The following is an 18,194-nucleotide window of genomic DNA, read 5'->3' on the forward strand; positions in this document are numbered from 1 at the left end:
CACCTCATAATTTTGTTTCCACCCACAGATTCGCACATCATGGACAGCCTGTTTCCCCACTCCCTTTGCTCTCTCTTTCAGTTTGGGCGGGGCCTGTCACTGTGCCTCCCTTTCCTCCTCCACGGGGGCTCTGATTCCCCCAACCCCACAAACCTGTCCCAAGATCCCTCCTCCTGCTGTGCTGGTGGTGAGGTTCCCTGGAACTGCCTGCTTTTCACCTGAGGCTAGGAGCACTATTTTCCCCAGCCCCTTGTGTTAGGCCGTCTGTTTTCACCCTCTCCTTTTCGAGGGTGGGCCTGTCTTCCTCCTGGCTTGTATCTTTATGTCTAGGGTTCTCTGGTTTTCCTACATCTACTCCTTGGCCCTATTCCCTGTTGGTCTTGCTTCCTGCCGTGGGGGACTCTACACCCTCATTTTCCCCTTATAAGGGAAGAGGCTCCAGTCTGTCCCTATAATAACTGGATGGGGCAGCTCATCTACCACCCCTACCTGCTTCCACTCAAAGTGCTTCTTGACCGCTAGGGATATTTCTGCACTGGGCAGAGCCTCTTCTTGCAGTGGATGCATTCTAGTTTCAGGCTGTCACCCAGTAGTATCAAACAAGGCTTCACCAAACCCCTCTGGACCAGTGTGCATCCTGAGGCCGTGTCCACCAGTCCCCTCCGGCGCATCCTCCCGACTTTTACAGGGATGCTAGGCATTTTCTCTTTCTGCCTGTGTAGATTGAGTCCACCCACAAAACTTGGCAAACCCACATTTCATAACTGTGCCATCCAGCGTTGTATGCCCTGGTTGCCCACACTGGTAGCAAACCACTCCCTAGTTCCCCAAAGAAGTCCCCCTCATCTCCTCCTTTTTCTTTTCAATCATCCAGGATGTGGCCAAATTGCCGCCCTTCTTGCCTGAGTCCTATCCCTGAAACATCTGGAATTCTTTCTTAGGAAAATCTGCACCCACAAACTCCTCTGCCAGCTTTACCGCTTCCTCCAGGGTCGTTGGCTGGTGCCTCTGGACCCATACATGTGTGCTTTCAGGGAGGCACTGGAGAAATTGCTCCAGTATTATGTCTATAATTGCCCCACACTTGGGTGTCTGGTCGTAGACAATGGGTTGCCCAATTTGTTAATTTTTGCACACATGCCTGGGGTTACACACCTCTAGTCCATCTAGCAGCCCAATATTTCTGTTTATATTTTTCACTCTAAAGGCCAACCCTGCCCAGGATGGCCACCTTTACTCTATCATAGTCCCGGGCTTGCTCCTCACTCAGGGCCATATAGGCTGCCTGGGCTTCTCTGGACAAGTAGGGTGCCACTTGGCAGGTTCATGTTCCTTTATCCCATCTGGCTCCCGCTGCTCCTCTCTTTAAGGTTGATAAAAACACACGAGGGTCATCTCCAGGATCCATCTGACACAGGCTCACCCCCTATGTCTTACTGCTGTTCTTGGTTATGGGACTCACCAGACCCCATATCAGTTGCTGCTGTGCTTGTGCTTTCTCCTTTATGAACTCCTGCAGGGATTAGGCACCTTGTAAAAATCCCCTCCTAGAATAATATCTCCTTGTCTAAAATTTCCTAAGTGCTTAAAAAAACTGACTTAAAAAAAAAAACAAAAAAACCCAGGAGCAGCAACAGCTTGCCCTTGATTGGGAGCTTACACATTGGCTAAAGTGAGAAGTTTACCTTTCAAGGACCCCTTAAATAAAATGTATCAGTCTTCTGTATAAAGGATTATCTACTTACAGGAAACACTCTTGAAGAAACATGATAAATACCTGAATACAGCCAGCATATCTCTCTCCAGGGCAATTTAATAGAAGAAGGGTGGCAATACTCTTTGCTAAACACTTCCTTTTTATTGTTTCATCATAACTCATAGTTCAGTGAGCAAACTGCCCTTTTCCTTTTGGTGAGCTGTTCACCCCGTTAACATTAACGGTCATGTAATCAATAAGCTCACCCATGTGTATGAAGTCTTATCTTGCCCAGTACATTACCCATTGCTAAAAGCAGTGAGATGCAAGGTCTCCAGTACATTTGTGCCTTTTCTTTAAAGAAGACATTTTAGATAGAGTTCCCATCATACACACAGTAATTTTAGAACTCCCACATATATTGTGTTTCCTTTTAACACCTATATTGTTGTACCCTAAATCTGATTTACCATATATTTTTAAATTCCGAGGCCTATTGTTTTTAATTAATATAATTTTTTTGATTAGAACATATAACTACATTTAACATCTGTTTCTATTCTCTTATCCCATTTCCCCTGTATCCCTCCCTATGCATTCCCCCATTGTCCCCTGGCCCCCTCTAGCTGTGGAGCCTGGGCTCTCCTTACTTACTCCATGGGCATGTCAGCTCCCTGCTGGAGGGTGGGTTTTTTAATATATATATTTTTAAGAACCAAGCCTTATTTAATCCCATCAAATTTCTTTATAACACTGGGCATTATGAGAATATTATACCATCTTTGAGTTCACATATTCTTAACATTTTCCACCATAGGTGTTCCTTTTCCAATTAATATAACATTTTAAAATGTTTGTGAACTCTAAAAGTCAAACTTACTTCAGTAGGGGAGATCTGGGTCTCTTGCTATTTCGTTATTAACTTTGTTTATAGTATAAAGCACAATATTAAGTGTTATGCCCATTAAGTATTCGGTAGCCATATAGCATAAAATAGCCTGGATGCTGTACAGCCCAGCTTCCATTTAACTATATTCCTTTATCATTATAACCACATGGATGTCATATCCATTATTTATTGTAATGTCATAGCCCAGATACTAATCTTATTCTTCTGGATTTGGACTGTTTCGTCTGCTCTCATGTCTGTCCTCTAGTCCTGATATTGCATCTTTCTGAGCTGTTCTGGCTCTCTTTGATCTCACTGATTCCCAGTAATTTCTTGGTAAACTGTAGGACTGATGCCTTTGAGCCCATTCAGATTTGACTTGAGCAGATTCACCTATTCCCATGTCTAACAGTACCCATTTCTCTTCTTTTGGATTTGAGATAGGCATATCTGTCCTTTCATTTAAAAGACAGTCTAAATGGGGACCCCCATTTGTACCTTATTTTGTTCTAAGAACTGTGGTCACCTGGTATAGTTCTCTTCACTATCTAAGGGCTGAGGCTGCCAGATCTGGGAAAATTTGTATGGACTGCTTAAGAGTTGTCAGCAGTTCAGCTCTCTCTCTCATTGCCCTCAGTATTTTATCCTTGTCTTGATAGTAGTATAGATGGATAATCATTTCTCTTGGTCTGGAGCCTGCTGAGGGCCTGGGGAAAAGGGATCTGTGAGCCTTCTCAGTATGAATGCCATCTTTATTGCCACATTTTAATGTGTCATGGAAAACATCATCTAACATGGCCAGCAGATTTGTCCCTTCAGTCTCCTCTTGAACACCCTTAATCCTTATGTTATTCCTGTGTTCTCTAATTTCCATGTCCTCCAGCTATATTTTTATTTCTTTTTCTCCTTTTGCAATTATTTGGATTCTTTCCTCTAGATTAGTAATGATGTCTGATTGCTCATTTAATCCTGTTTCCACATCTGATATTTTCCCATTAATCTCATTAATTTAATGTTTTGTATCTATTGTATGACTGGACTTTTCCCCTCATCTCCTTATTAATCTTTTTGATTTCTACATGCAGGGCCTTCAGGTCAAACTCAATGACTGCTGCTTCTCTACCCACATCCATAGTGTGTTTGCTGGAGTGGCAGTTACTCTCTTCCACAGCCATGTCTTCATTTGGGAGAAGGGGTGGAACAGATCTTTGTATTGGAGGATTTCCTTCCTTTCCCAGACATCTAAATCTTCTTGTCTTCCATCCTTGCTTGTTGTGACTCTCTCAAAATGGCTGCTGCCATTCTTCCTCCCCCAGCCACAATAAAACTCTAATTGCACTCATCCCCTGTACCTTTACAGCATAATGAGGGTCCAGATCAACATCTCCAAGCTTAAAGAGTAATTTTAATATGTTTTGCAGCCTAATGGCAGTGGATTCTGTTGCTGGATTTTCTCTTCCAGAGCCTGCTCTCTAGGACTGGGATCTGCCAGTTCCCTTTAGCCTTCTTTTTCTCATTTGCATATTTAGGGCACAGATCTGTGGATTCAGGTTGGCTTAGTTCTTTTTATCTTCTTAAATTGCTTTAATTTATTCTCCCTTTATTGTAAACAGGTGGATTAAACTACCATCTTGTTTTCTGGTTTAGCCACACCCCCTTCTTTCTATGTCAATTTAAGGTGTCTCTCTCTCTGCTCCAGCAGTGAAATGCAGCTCTTTCTCTCGCTCTCATTTGTTTCCCCTAAGCCAGTTTCTAGCATGGTGACTCAAATCTTTCTGAGTTGCTCGGAGATGCTCGACCCCCACCCTGTCCCAGGCCCACCGCCACTATACCCCTTCCCCTAAGCTCCCACCCCGCCAATTCCCACCCTTGCTCCGCCCCCTCCCCAGAGTGGGGCGGAGGTACTGGGGGCGGGGGGGGGGGGGAGGAAGAGGAGCTGATCGGCGGGGCCCACCAGCAGGCAAGGAGCTGGGGGAGGAGCTAATCGGGGAGGCTGAGCACCCACTATTTTTTTTCCCGTGGATGCTCCAGCCCCGGAGCACCCATGGAGTCGGTGCCTATGCACCAGACTATTCCCTCGGGGCTTTATATAGTATTCTAAAACTAAACTACTAATCTACAAGTTATTTAAGAATTAATAGTTATAATTATTTAGTTAGAACAAGGTCAGAGATGAGGACACTAAAGTTCCGACCCAGACCATGCGGTGGTGAGAAAGAACTGAAGAGGCAGTCAGTCCACCCCGGCCTTTATGGCCTTGGCTGGAAGCATGAGGCAGGCCAGGGCGCATGTGCGGACCAAAATACACTACTTTCAGAATTCTCTGACTCTGGGCGCCTGGTGCGCATGCGTAACCCACAATAGGGACCATCACTCGAAGAAAGACTCAGATGGTTGGGTGGTCTTGTGAGCCCAAGATGCAACCCGAACCAAAACATTAACACTGCTATATTTAGCCCGCTAGTCTGAGCTCTGCTAGCATGAGTCTGTCTTCCTGGCCTGGGAGACTTGCTCCCAGGTGGAGTGTAGACATTACCAAATGACTTAGGAGTTTAAGTCGTACTGACTTTCAGACAGGCTCCTAAGTACTTAAGTCACTTTTGAAAATGGCACTTAAAAGCCATTTCATTGAAAGTCAATGGGACTTAGACACTTTTGATTTTACCAAAAACCCTTAATATATTTACTTTAATAGAGTATGAATGGGAAAATAACTGCTACTACAGTCTTTTGTATCCTAGCTAAAATTCTGAACATTGATGGTTGCATTTCCTGACCTCACAACACGTCAGTCTTCTCTCTAAGGTATATGAGTTCTGTATCACTGATCAACAGTCAACTACCCTGAAAGTTTTTCTTGCATATATTTCTTTTAGTGAAGGTAGCTTAATATTTGAGGCTAAGAAACAGTAAACCCAATAAGGAACTAACAATATTAAAGTATCAGTGCTTACCATGGTCTTTGACATCAATTTCTGTATTTAAGTTTACTGTCTCTGGTATGGATAGTACATTTATATCATTCTTCTCAGGCCTTTTACCATGACTGGAGAAAAAGTTGTGCAAGACCTGCAAGCCCAAGAGTCAAGTAACAATTATATAATATTAAATGCTCACTAGGATTTACTAATACTTATCATTTGTACAAGTTTTAATAATGCTAATGTGTATATAGTTTATGTATAGTAACAAGTGGAGTTTGCATCAGTTCAAAACACAGAAAATACTAAACACATTACATGAAATTATAGCTTGGTTTTACGTACTAAATTTTGCAAACACTAAGTATTAAAATGTAACTTGTTTTAAACCATACTGGAGATACCAGAATGAAGAGAAGAGGAAATTAAAATATTTCATTTTTTTTGGCTCAAGGAATATTAAATACACAGCTATACATAAATACATAACTATAAATTTAAAAAAACAGATTCAGTATTTCCTGCTTAAATTTACTCACCATAGTAATTCTCTCATCATGTTGCTTTGCTCCAGAAATTGAATCGTTTCCTCTAGCTGAAATTAAAAAATAATTCAATTCACTTGTACTTATGTAGCTAATAAACTGCTCTGAAATGTGTAAAATATTTATTTCTGTCTAGTACTTAAACAGTTCAAATCTGTGGACCAGTCATTTAAAAAGCTTATGGGTGAGATTCTGTCCTGTGCTTTTAAGTGTTCTGAGGGGCTGTTTAAGTTACAGCCGTCTCCTTGGACTGCACTCTGCTCCCAACATGCCCCTAATGCTAAGGTTTGCAAAGGGGTTCTCTGAAAACAGCCTTATTGCTGTCTTACATAGTTTCTGCCCTCGGAGGAACTCCCCCCCAGGTATTATGAAGAGCTTTTAGAGACCCACTGCACCATTCCAACCCCTATGGATGACATACAGGGGCAAGAGTGGGGGTCAAGATTTCACTGTATATTTGGAATACACAGGATATTTGTAATAATCACAGTAAAATACTATGAGGATGATGGATTGCAGTAACTATTTGTTTTTATGTCTAGCAAGAAGGTATTGCTTGATAAACCTGTTTTTCTTTTGCATTGTTATTTCTGTACTAGCAACCAAGCCATTAAACACTTTACGCATCATTCTTAAATTGACCAATACATGTGGATTCTGAATGGCTCTATGAAAATCACCTGTAAACATATTTTCAAAACAATTATGAAAAAGTTGAAAGACCATCTGGATAACACGCTAATCTTTCACCTCTAGAAACAGACACAAATGAAATAAATGTGATGGTCTCAACCTAATCCCAGAGTTGACATCTACCCACATCACAAAGGCTGCCACAATTTAGTGTGATTGTTTCAGATATTGCACACCAATATCTGAAACAATATTTATTCCTATATAGTGTGCTTCATCCAGATATATCAGAGTATTTTATAAACTGATTATACAAACTAAGTATATTAGTTCATCCAACAATGACATACAAACACATTTGAGATCAAACATTGCAGCTGTTTGGTTTTGTATTTAATCTGAAAGACCACGTCCCCAGCAGCCCAGTGCCCATCAACCCACTGTGGGCACATTTTTTCAATACTGAATTTATGGGGCAAATTAAACCTATTGAATAACCAATACCACCTACTACTGAATCTTATTTCTCCTAGAAATATTACATCTAAGTGCCGACCCAGCCTGACATAGTTTAGGTTGACCTTATAAAAATCACAGCTTGAGGTGGTATGGATGCAGGCAATCAATGTAACATGTTAATCTTTGTTCCTATAAATGTTGCTATGTTATTCTGTCAGATAGGATGCTATTATTATATGCCCTGAGCCCTGATATAAAGGAACTAGCCTTTCAAAGAGCAACAACACAGTTCAGGTTCACGTTTTCCTTTCAGGATGATGTTGTTGAAAACCAACTGCTACTGCTCAATTACGGACACCACTTTACAGTAAAGACAAAGCGGTCATATAAATACCATATAAACATCCAGTTCACTCTTCAGTCACGTGTTCCTGGGATTATAAAAACATTTAAGCCAAATATGTTAACCTTGAAATACCACACATTTTTAGTGTTACCGATTATCACTGTTGCACTAAGCGTAGGGGGTGTGGCTAAAGAACTTGACCAAGACATATCTGGATCCACTTCGGCTCCCAGGCCTTCAGAAATACATTTTGGTGTCGTAACCTAGAAATACATCAAATAATTTTTAAAGTATATTTTAAAACAACACTCTTGCTTAGATGCCTGGCTGGTGCGTCTTGCTCACATGCTCAGGGTCGTACCGATTGCCAGCTCTGGGATCAGGAAAGAATTTTTCCCCACTTTGGATTAGCAGGGACCTTAGGTTTTTTTCATCTTCCTCTGAAGCATGGGGCACGGATTGCCAGCTAAGATCATCTGGGCATGTCTCACCTAATTAATTCAATGCCATTGAAAGAGGTTCAGGCATTGATAGTACCTCGGTATCTTCTGTTTTATGCCTGTGGCACACAACAGTTTGGATTCTTTTAGTCTAGCTAAAGTCATTGGGATCAACATAGGGCATCTGCCTGGAATTTAATGGTCTGTAATATACAGAAGGTCAGATTAGATGATCTAATGGTCCCTTTCTGGCCTTAAAGTCTATGACTCTAAACCCGGAAATAAAATGCTTACCTCCAAAAGTTTAGGTGTGCAAAACAAGCGTCCACATCGCACTGAAATTTTTTTAGAAATAAGAACATTTAATTAAGTCATCCAATGATCTTTAGAGATAAATATTCTTGTTAGTAAGAGAAGGAGCACAGATACTCACCAGGAATATTATTTCTTTGTGGTGTTCTGTAAATATCCCTTAAAGCAGCTGGACTAAACAACAAAATCAAAGAAAAAAATTGTTACTCATCAAAGTTAAATGTCAGAGGGGTAGCCGTGTTAGTCTGAATCTGTAAAAAGCAACAGAGAGTCCTGTGGCACCTTTAAGACTAACAGAAGTATTGGGAGCATAAGCTTTCGTGGGTAAGAACCTCACTTCTTTAGATGCAACCTCACTTCTTGCATATGAAGAAGTGAGGTTCTTACCCACGAAAGCTTATGCTCCCAATACTTCTGTTAGTCTTAAAGGTGCCACAGGACCCTCTGTTGCAAAGTTAAATGGTAAGCTTTCCTAATAGACATTATTGTACACTCTATTATATTGCCTTCACACACAAAAAATATTTGCAGTTTTACTTTAGCCATATGGGCCATCAAAACATAACTCATGAAATATTTAAGATCCAGTAACATTGCATGTGATAATTAAAATAAGGAACAATGAAGATATTCCATGATTAATACCAGTTTCCATGGGCTTATACCACCTGTTTAATAAATGCTTTGATTGAACTGTATTAAAATCTGGCATACAAGCTCATAGTTCAATTGTTATTTTAAATGAACATACTTCACTAAGGAAGTGTTCTACAGTTTCAGATACTTTGGCCTGGTTTATCTGGAAAAAAAATATTCTAGAATTTTGAATGTTGCAGGGACTTGCACCATTTGGTCATAAACTAACTCCTTTACAATACAAATTTTATGAATAGTGCATGTGTTAATATGTTGCAGTTAGTATTTTATGGTCATTGTATCAAATGCTAAGAATTTGTGAAGTTGAGATGTCAACTAAAGCTTCCTAGACACATTATGCTACAGTTTAAAAATAAAAAGGAAATAGAGTATTTTAATAAAGTTTCTTAAGAGTCCAACAAACCTAAAATAGGGGAAATTCCAAGTATAGCTGATAATCCATTTGCAAATCACTCAGCTTTGTACAGTAACCCCTCACTTAAAGTCGTCCCAGTTAACGTTGTTTCGTTGTTAGGCTGCTGATCAATTAGGGAACATGCTCGTTTAAAGTTGTGTAAAGCTCCCTTCTAAGGTTGTTTGGCAGCCGCCTGCTTTGTCTACTGCTTGCAGGAAGAGCCCATTGCAGCTAGCTGGTGGGGGCTTGGAACCAGGGTGGACTGGCAGCCCCCTATCAGTTCCCCGCTCCCCTAAGTTCCCTGTGCAGCAGAGGCCTGCAGTTCAGCTGTGTCCCTCCCCCCACTGCCATCTGCTGCTCCTGCCCTCTGCCTTGGAGCGGCTCCCGGAGACACTTGCTTGCTGTGCGGGGGGGAGGGAAGGAAGAGGGGGGCTAATGTCAGGGTGTCCCCCTCCCCCCTGCTCCTGCACCTCACTTACACACACACACACAATATAGAAGTTTTAAACAAACAATTTAATACTGATACACAGTGATGATGATTGTGAAGCTTGGTTGAGGTGGAGGAGTCAGTGTGGGATATTTCCCTTACTGCTAAATGATGAACTGGCAATTGGCTGAGCCCCCTCAAGGGTTAACTCTCTACACAAGGCAGCAGGAATGGAGGGAGATATGCGCATTTCCTTTAAGTACACTGCCTTGTTAATTAGATCAGCTTGCTGACAGGCAGAGTCCTGGTCTGTCCCCCCTGCTCTATGGAGGATGGGGGACAGACCAGGACTCTGCCTGTCAGCAAGCTGATCTAATTAACAAGGCAGTGTACTTAAAGGAAATGCGCATATCTCCCTCCATTCCTGCTGCCTTGTGTAGAGAGTTAACCCTTGAGGGGGCTCAGCCAATTGCCAGTTCATCATTTAGCAGTAAGGGAAATATCCCACACTGACTCCTCCACCTCAACCAAGCTTCACAATCATCATCACTGTGTATCAGTATTAAATTGTTTGTTTAAAACTTCTATATTGTGTGTGTGTGTGTGTGTGTGTGTGTGTGTGTGTGTGTGTGTGTGTGTGTGTGTGTGTATGTATGTATATACACACATACACACACACACACATATATATATACATACACACACACACACACACAATATATAATATAGTCTTTTGTCTGTTGAAAAAAATTTCCTTGGAACCTAATCCCCACATTTACATTAATTCTTATGGGGAAATTGGATTCGCTTAACATCGTTTTGCATAAAGTCGCATTTTTCAGGAACATAACTACAACGTTAAGTGAGGAGTTACTGTATATATGCAAGATTATCCACTGTTCTGAAACTCTAACGTTTCCACCCCTGTGCTAGCCAAAAGTTTTTATAATATAATTTGAATTTAAATATAACCTTCCTATAAAATACACCTCTACCCCGATATAACGCGAACCGATATAACACAAATTCGGATATAACGTGGTAAAGCAGTGCTCTGGGGGGGCGGGGCTGTGCACTCCAGCGGATCAAAGCAAGTTCGATATAACGCGGTTTCACCTATAACGCGGTAAGCTTTTTTGGCTCCCGAGGATAGCGTTATATTGAGGTAGAGGTGTATATTATGTCAAACATTTTAAAAAGTGTTAACATCCATAACATACCTTACATTGAGGGAGGTATTGAGAGATGAAAATATTTCATTTGTTTGATCAAATTTTGTCTTCATAACATGTGGACTTGTTCTATGTTCTTTGTTAACCAAATTGACTTTGCCTGCAATGTATAGTATATACAGTACAATAGTTAACCAGATCCTGCATATATAACTATTTTTATTATGAAATTTAAAAATAAACTTACCTTTTAAAATGTGCTTAACTAAGCCTTAGTTTTTAAAAAGAAACATTGTTCAATGTTACTTACATTTCTAATAATGATCCTTTTGATCAAGCTGGAATATGTTCACTAATTCTAGTCAAAATGACAATACCAAGAATATTTCAAATACATGCTCAGAACTTCAGTTAAGTTCATTTAATAAGCCTCATTCTTTTTAAAAAATATTTATTAAATTTAGTCTGTATTTATCTTCACTATAGATTATGTCAGCTAGGCAAAGCAGTCAATGTCACTGCATTTCCTGTTACTACAGGAGAAATGATTTTTGCAGGCCATAAAGCTCCTTCACAGATATATTGTACCAGCATTCTCCCAGGTCTGCACAAGAAATAAATTTCTTGGATTGAATGAGCTAGCATAAAGAAGAAATATTTTTGGTTTTATGTACAGTGCCAGACAGTACCTATTTGTATTACAAGTGTCTCATGAACAGTTAATTGTCAAGAATTAGTAAATGAAGAAGAGCATTTCCACCCTGGCCATTGGAACCTTATGGGTTAAACTGTGAACCTCTTAGATGGTGAGCAATTACTCATATAAGTTTTCCCATTGACTCTGATGAGACTACTTGTATAAATAACTGCTCATCAGTGAGAGTAGGGGTTCAAAATCTGGCCATATGATACTAAGATATATCCTCGAACCATTACACAAATGTATTGTAAAGCACTGAAATACAAAACAACTCAAACAACCTTTTTAAAATGGGAGGCCCATAAACTGCCCTGATTTACATCTTTTGCAATACTATTCTGACTTGCTGAACATCTTTAAAGGCTTTATTGTAGAATCTAGGTATGCCTCTGATATATGTCAAGAGATCCAGCTTCAGCAGAAGCCAATATTGAAAGGAAGGACACAAATTTACAGTAAATGTACAAATCAGATATAGTAGCAATGGCTGCATCAGAAATACCTATGGAGAAAACATTTTTATAGTTCATCTAATTCTGGTCCAAGAGGCATAGATGCTAGAACTTCTAGATACGTCAAAACTAGAGTGAAAATTAGCGTCTTCCTCAAAGTATATAACGAGGTACAGTCTTAAGTGAAATGCTACCTGAAAAGGGAAAGAACCTTCTCTTTTCATATTGAAGATTTTATTCACCAATATGGCCACACTCCATAGCTTACAATCGTATTAAATTAACAACAAACTTACATCTATATACCTTACAACTTACACATCTTGATTCGAAAGTTCAGTGAGTGCCCTTAGGACTGCACTGGACCTCAAATTGGCAACAGCCATTTTCTATTTATCCCAAACCAGCAAACTAACCTTTTAGAATGTTTATACATTAAATGCAGCAAAGAGTCCTGTGGCACCTTATAGACTAACAGACATATTGGAGCATGAGCTTTTGTGGGTGAATACCCACTTCGTCGGATGCATGTATATACATTAAATATACACTAGTTTTACTTTTTAAAAAATAGGGTAAGCAAAATTCATTCCTGGGCTCTCCCTACATTTGGCAACTAGCAACTCCAAGCTTACGTTCTGCTGATATAAAGAGTGGTTAAAGCACTGGAAAAGATATCACACCCAATCCTGCAGTGAGTTCTGTGTGCATGGAGCCATACAGAGCTCACTGCAAGAGTGAATTCATTGTAATGAACAATTCTGCACTTATACAGGGTGAATTAGAGGGCCTAGTACTGTATGTCTTTTTCGTATTTAATGTCTGTGATAGCATTATTTACTGCAGTACTAATGGGAAACTATAATAATGAAATATAAAGTCTCTGTTTTAGGGGGCTGTGGGAAGCTATAAGCACACTTTTACTTCAAACAAACCCAGTTACTCACCTGCTTCTATTTTCTTCTGACCCAGTTCTTTTATCGGAGAAGACAAAAGTGGCAATGTTACACTCTGTTCTTTGAAAATCATTGGAGTTGATGCCAACTGGCTATATGTAGAGGGTTTCCCCCTTGGAGTTTTAGTAGCACTTTGATCAAGCCAGCCAGCTCTGTATTCAGGTTTCTCTGATGTTTCAGATTCATAGGGTGGAGCTTCTGTGCTGAGTTCCTCAAACCAGTTGAGACTTATCGGTCCTAAGTCTATAAAGAAAAATATCACATTATTTTTATATGTAATTTAACCTAGCCTTTATATTATATATATATATATATATATATATATATATATATATATATATATATATATATTTTTTTTTTTTGAGGAACCCTAACTTTATGATAAATTGTTGTCTGAATTCAAATCAGTTTAATGTTCCACGAAGGACATTATACAATAGCTGAGATATACTGGACATTTAAACCAGCCTGTTATAAAACCCAACAACACTCCTCTAACCATATACTTTTATATTATAGTACTCCTTTCAATTTTGATGTTGACAAAACAATCAAAGAATGTTGACAAAACTACTACTGTGGCTTTTTACCAAAAGAACAGTTACCCTTCAGTAACTGTGACTCTTCAAGATGTTGTAGTCTGTGTGGATCCCATTGTGGTGCACATAAGCCTCATGCACATGACAGCTTACTATTTTTTTTTTTAAATTTTTTTTTGAACAGCAGTGTCAGCCAGGACAGCACACGTATGCTGTGCCTCCTTGTGCTGCCCTATGAGGGCATAAAGGGCAGAGGAGTCACAACCTTCCCTTAGCTCCCTCACAGCTCACAGCCCATGTTAGCTGAGACTCCGAAAACAGGAAGGAGAAGAGGTTGTGGCATCCACACTGACAATACCTTGAAGAACCACAGTTACTGTAGGACAAAGCAACCGTTATTTCTTCCTTGAGTACGTGTGGATCCCACTATAGGTGAATGGCAAGCAGTGTCATCTCTAGATAGTAGGAGTATCACAGCTGCATCAGTCAAATAGAGATAGGAGTACTGCTCTTCCAAACTTGCCATCTGATCTACTAGCTAAATCCAGTGCATAATGCTTGACAAATATGAAAGGGTGGAGCCATATAGCTGCCGTGCAGATTTCAGATATCAGTATACTTCAGGAGCAAGTAGAGGATGTTGCTTGTGCTCTGGTGAAGTTAGCCTTAATAGTCAGAGTGAGTGAGAGGCACATTGCCTAGCTGGTAACCCAGTGAGATATAAAGCATAAGCCATTTAGGCAATCTTTGCAATGAAATAGCCTGGTCCTTGGAGCAGCCAGCTATGACCACAAACAGAGGTGGTGACAGTCAAAAAATTGCTGTCGATATCACATAGCGTGTAGCTTCTTCTCCTCTGGTGTGGAATGTGGTTTTGGGAAGAACACAAGAAAATTAACTGATTATTTTAAGTGGAACTCAGAAGTTACCTTTGGAATGCATTTTACATGAGGTCTCAGTACTTCTTTGTCTTTATGGCATTAAGTATATGGGAGTTCTGCCATGAGTGCCTGAAGCTCACTTACTCTTCTGGTCAAGGTGATGACCAACAAAAAGGCAATTTTGAGATTAAGATAACGGATGGAGCATTCCAATAGGTGCTGGGGGGGGAGGGACAGACGGGGGAGGAGAGGGGCTCCATAAGTTTTAAGAGGATGTTGAAGTCCCATGCTGGAGTAGATACTTTCCTCATGGATTGTATTTTCTAAATAGGCAACCAACCTAATTCTCAATTACTGAGGGACAATCTCCACTCATTGATATTCTTTGCTTTCCACAACCAAATCTCTGTACAAAACTTTTCATGAGTGACGTACCCGAGTATTCGGATTCTAATATCTAAACTGTATTGTTAAATCTATTCACCTAAATTTGGGGTACTGCTGATTATGTACTTTATGTATCATATGACTTTTAAAAACTAACTTTATATTTGTGGATAATCTAAGCACTATACCCAGATGTACAGACACTCTTTTCCCAACCTATATATTATATATATATTTTTAACATTAGCTTTAATAAAAAATTTAAATCTCTAACCAGTGATTAAGCATGCATTAGACTCTTAAGAAATTCTGATACTAACAAATGAGAGAAGACTAAGAACAACTATCAGTGGATGATACGCTGATAGTGCTCCCAGCTGGATCTTGATGTAGCTAAATTAAAATCCGAAGTGTTTCAGCTGCAGCAAATAGTCGAGAATCTTCAGTACTGGGGCCTGCAACAGGTCTTGGCCGTATCGGGCTGCCAATGTTAAGAACCTTATCCATTTGAAAGTGGATAGCTTCCTGCTCTGTGCCAATGTTTCCTGAACATGCAAGGAGCAGTCCCTTTCTGTGATGCTCAATCAGCCAGCATCCAAGCCATCTGGTGTAGTGACCTTGGGTCTGGGTGGAGTACTTGAGCCTGATCTTTGACAACAGGTTTGGGAAATCTGAGAAACTGACTGGTGGTCACGTGGACATCTGTAACAGGTCTGTCAGCCAGAACTACGTTGGCCAGCAGGGAGCTATGAGAATGAGCATGGCCTGTGTGACGGTGCACCTCATAAGGCTTTATGGAAATATGCTTATGAATGTATATATGACATAACTGGAATATGTTTTATGCTACATGTTCCATGTAACATATATCTGTAAAGGTTATGATCCACTGAATCTATTCATCCTATATGTATGCATGTATCATTTTTGTATTCGAAGTTATGAATATTGGCTATGTACTTGCTTGATTTTTAAGTAGCCTTAATAAAGCATTTGGCCCGCTTCTTGAGAAAGGAATGTGCAAATTAAGTGCCCAATCGAGAAACACTTAAAGGACAATGAATCTTGGAAGGCTCCAATTTACACAAGAAGTCTACCTGAGGACGTTCAGGGTAGCATGTAAACAATGGCTGCTGCCTGTAAAAACTGAGTCATGCATGGACATGTAACTTGCCCATGTGACTTCAAAACTCCATCTTGGAGCTGGACTTTGCATAAGAGAGAGGAGGGGATCTCCACCCACAAGAGAAGGTCTATTTAAGCCCGTGGGAGACCCCTCCAGTTTGGTCTTCAGCTGGCTAAAGAGATAGCCTCTCCACCCTCAAAGATACCTGAAAGAAACTGGAACAAAGGACAGTAACTACAGGGGGTGTGCGTGATTGCTGGACCCAGACTAGAAGGAGACTAGTCTGTAAAAGGAAGCTTACTGGAATTCCTCTGAGGGTGAGGTTTTTAATCTGTATTCAGTTTTCTTACTGTATTAGACATAGACTTGCGTGTTGTACATTAGGAAAAAGGTCTAGGTTGGACATTAGGAAAAAGTTCCTAACTGTCAGGGTGGTTAAACACTGGAATAAATTGCCTAGGGAGGTTGTGGAATCTCCATCTCTGGAGATATTTAAGAGTAGGTTAGATAAATGTCTATCAGGGATGGTCTAGACAGTATTTGGTCCTGCCATGCGGGCAGGGGACTGGACTCGATGACCTCTCGAGGTCCCTTCCAGTCCTAGAATCTATGAATCTATGAATCTATGTTCTGTTTTATTTTGCTTGGTAATTCACTTTGTTCTGTCTGTTACTACTTGGAACCACTTAAATCCCACTTTCTGTATTTAATAAAATCACTTTTTACTTATTAATTAACCCAGAGCATGTATTAGTACCACTGCAGAAGGAAGGCATCTGGCAATGATCCAAGAGTCATGCCCCCTCTGGAACAGAAGTTTGAGCACTTGGCATTGTCTTTGATGGCAAACATGTCTGTCAGCACCACGAAGACACAAGGGAGTATTAGAGCCTTCTTTGTCGGTGACTTTGCAGAGGAATAGACTGACCAGAGCCAGAACTGTAGCAATCTCCGGAGAAGTCTGGCAACCAGCATCACATAAATATAAGAGGGCACATGGCATAATGCTGCAAGGTAAATCTGTACCATTGTAGCCAGGTGAAATTTACTGTATTCAGTAATGACGGGCATGATTTAAACCCTGTGGATTTAGAGTCTGCTATGCCAGTGGTTGGCACAAAATTTTTCACTCCGTGGTTTAAGGGATTGTATGGGAGGTCTCCCCCAGTCCAAAAAAATTAAGAAAACAATGAGAGTGAACAATTTCTTCATGAAAGGGTTGAGTTTTAAGCTAAAAACTGTGTACACTGTCCAGGTTCCATCTCACTGCCATGGGGGAAAAAAGGGAAGTGAGGGAAGGTTGCAGTCATTCCACTCTTTGTGCGCTCATATGGAAGCATGAGGTGGTACAAGGCACATGCACAGCACCGATACATACTACTATTAAAAAAAAATTCTGAGTTTGTATGCACGTGGCACATGTGAATCTACAATAGAATCCACTCTGAAACATACTCCAAGAAGAACCGTGGTTAAACAATAGGTTTGTTTTACAGTTAGAAGGGAAACTGGACCCATTTTGCTAAGACCAGCAATATAGGAGTTTAAAAAATAAGAAGTCCTTCTCAACATGAATAAATCACAAAATACAGTATATTTGAAAAAAGAATCATGACCATTAGCACTTCTGAGCCTAGAGCTGGAGGCAACTTAAAAGTGAATAAATTTTAACACTGACATATAAGAGACTTAAGGCCTTGATAACATTAAGTATATTTAAATATTAGAGCATTTATTAGTCTTGAGCCATTATTAAAGCCATTTGGAATTACAACCACATCTTGTGCATAAAGAACATAGGAATGTAAGGAGACAACCAAGTTAAATTCAACTCTTCATTGGGACATAGAGTTTATTGCAAATGCCTACAGAATACAGCACCCTGAAAATGCCTCTGATTACAATATGCTTTCAGTACATTAATTTTAATCAAATGAAATAATAGCTGTACCTGATTCACTGCATCGTGCCTTAAATATTTCAAAGAAAGTTGGTCTTTCCACAGGTTTGTCAGCCATTTTCTTTTCCATAACATCACTGGTATGCTTGTTAAAGAAGCCTGCAAAATTATATCAAAATGCTTTGATACTCAGCTATCCTAATGGCACTTGTAGGAGTCCATGGCTTCCATTCCCATCAGGGGTCAGCAACATGTCCATACACAGACACAAGTATCCATGGTAAAAAATTTTGAGGTCCGTGGTAATTTTTCAAAACATTGAATGACTGAATGACATAACACTCCTCCCCTGCCATGTC

The 18,194-nt window shown here is 40.1% G+C and overlaps 1 protein-coding gene across 1 annotated transcript in view; it reads right to left on the minus strand.

The window, feature by feature from the left end:
- The window catches only part of BRCA2 (BRCA2 DNA repair associated), an 83,503-nt gene extending 65,535 nt beyond the window's left edge, over positions 1 to 17,968 (minus strand). Inside the window, exons 1-8 of the mRNA XM_065403784.1 lie at positions 17,887 to 17,968; positions 12,994 to 13,245; positions 10,943 to 11,054; positions 8,363 to 8,415; positions 8,224 to 8,264; positions 7,641 to 7,752; positions 6,046 to 6,101; positions 5,540 to 5,654 (exon numbers count right to left, since the gene is read on the minus strand). Coding sequence (XP_065259856.1) covers positions 5,540 to 5,654; positions 6,046 to 6,101; positions 7,641 to 7,752; positions 8,224 to 8,264; positions 8,363 to 8,415; positions 10,943 to 11,054; positions 12,994 to 13,245; positions 17,887 to 17,965 — 820 coding nt within the window. The 5' untranslated portion in view covers positions 17,966 to 17,968. The remainder of the gene's footprint in view (positions 1 to 5,539; positions 5,655 to 6,045; positions 6,102 to 7,640; positions 7,753 to 8,223; positions 8,265 to 8,362; positions 8,416 to 10,942; positions 11,055 to 12,993; positions 13,246 to 17,886) is intronic.
- Between the last annotated feature and the right edge of the window lie 226 nt (positions 17,969 to 18,194).

Source organism: Emys orbicularis, chromosome 1 (assembly GCF_028017835.1).
Source record: "Emys orbicularis isolate rEmyOrb1 chromosome 1, rEmyOrb1.hap1, whole genome shotgun sequence".
Lineage (NCBI taxonomy): Eukaryota > Metazoa > Chordata > Testudines > Emydidae > Emys > Emys orbicularis.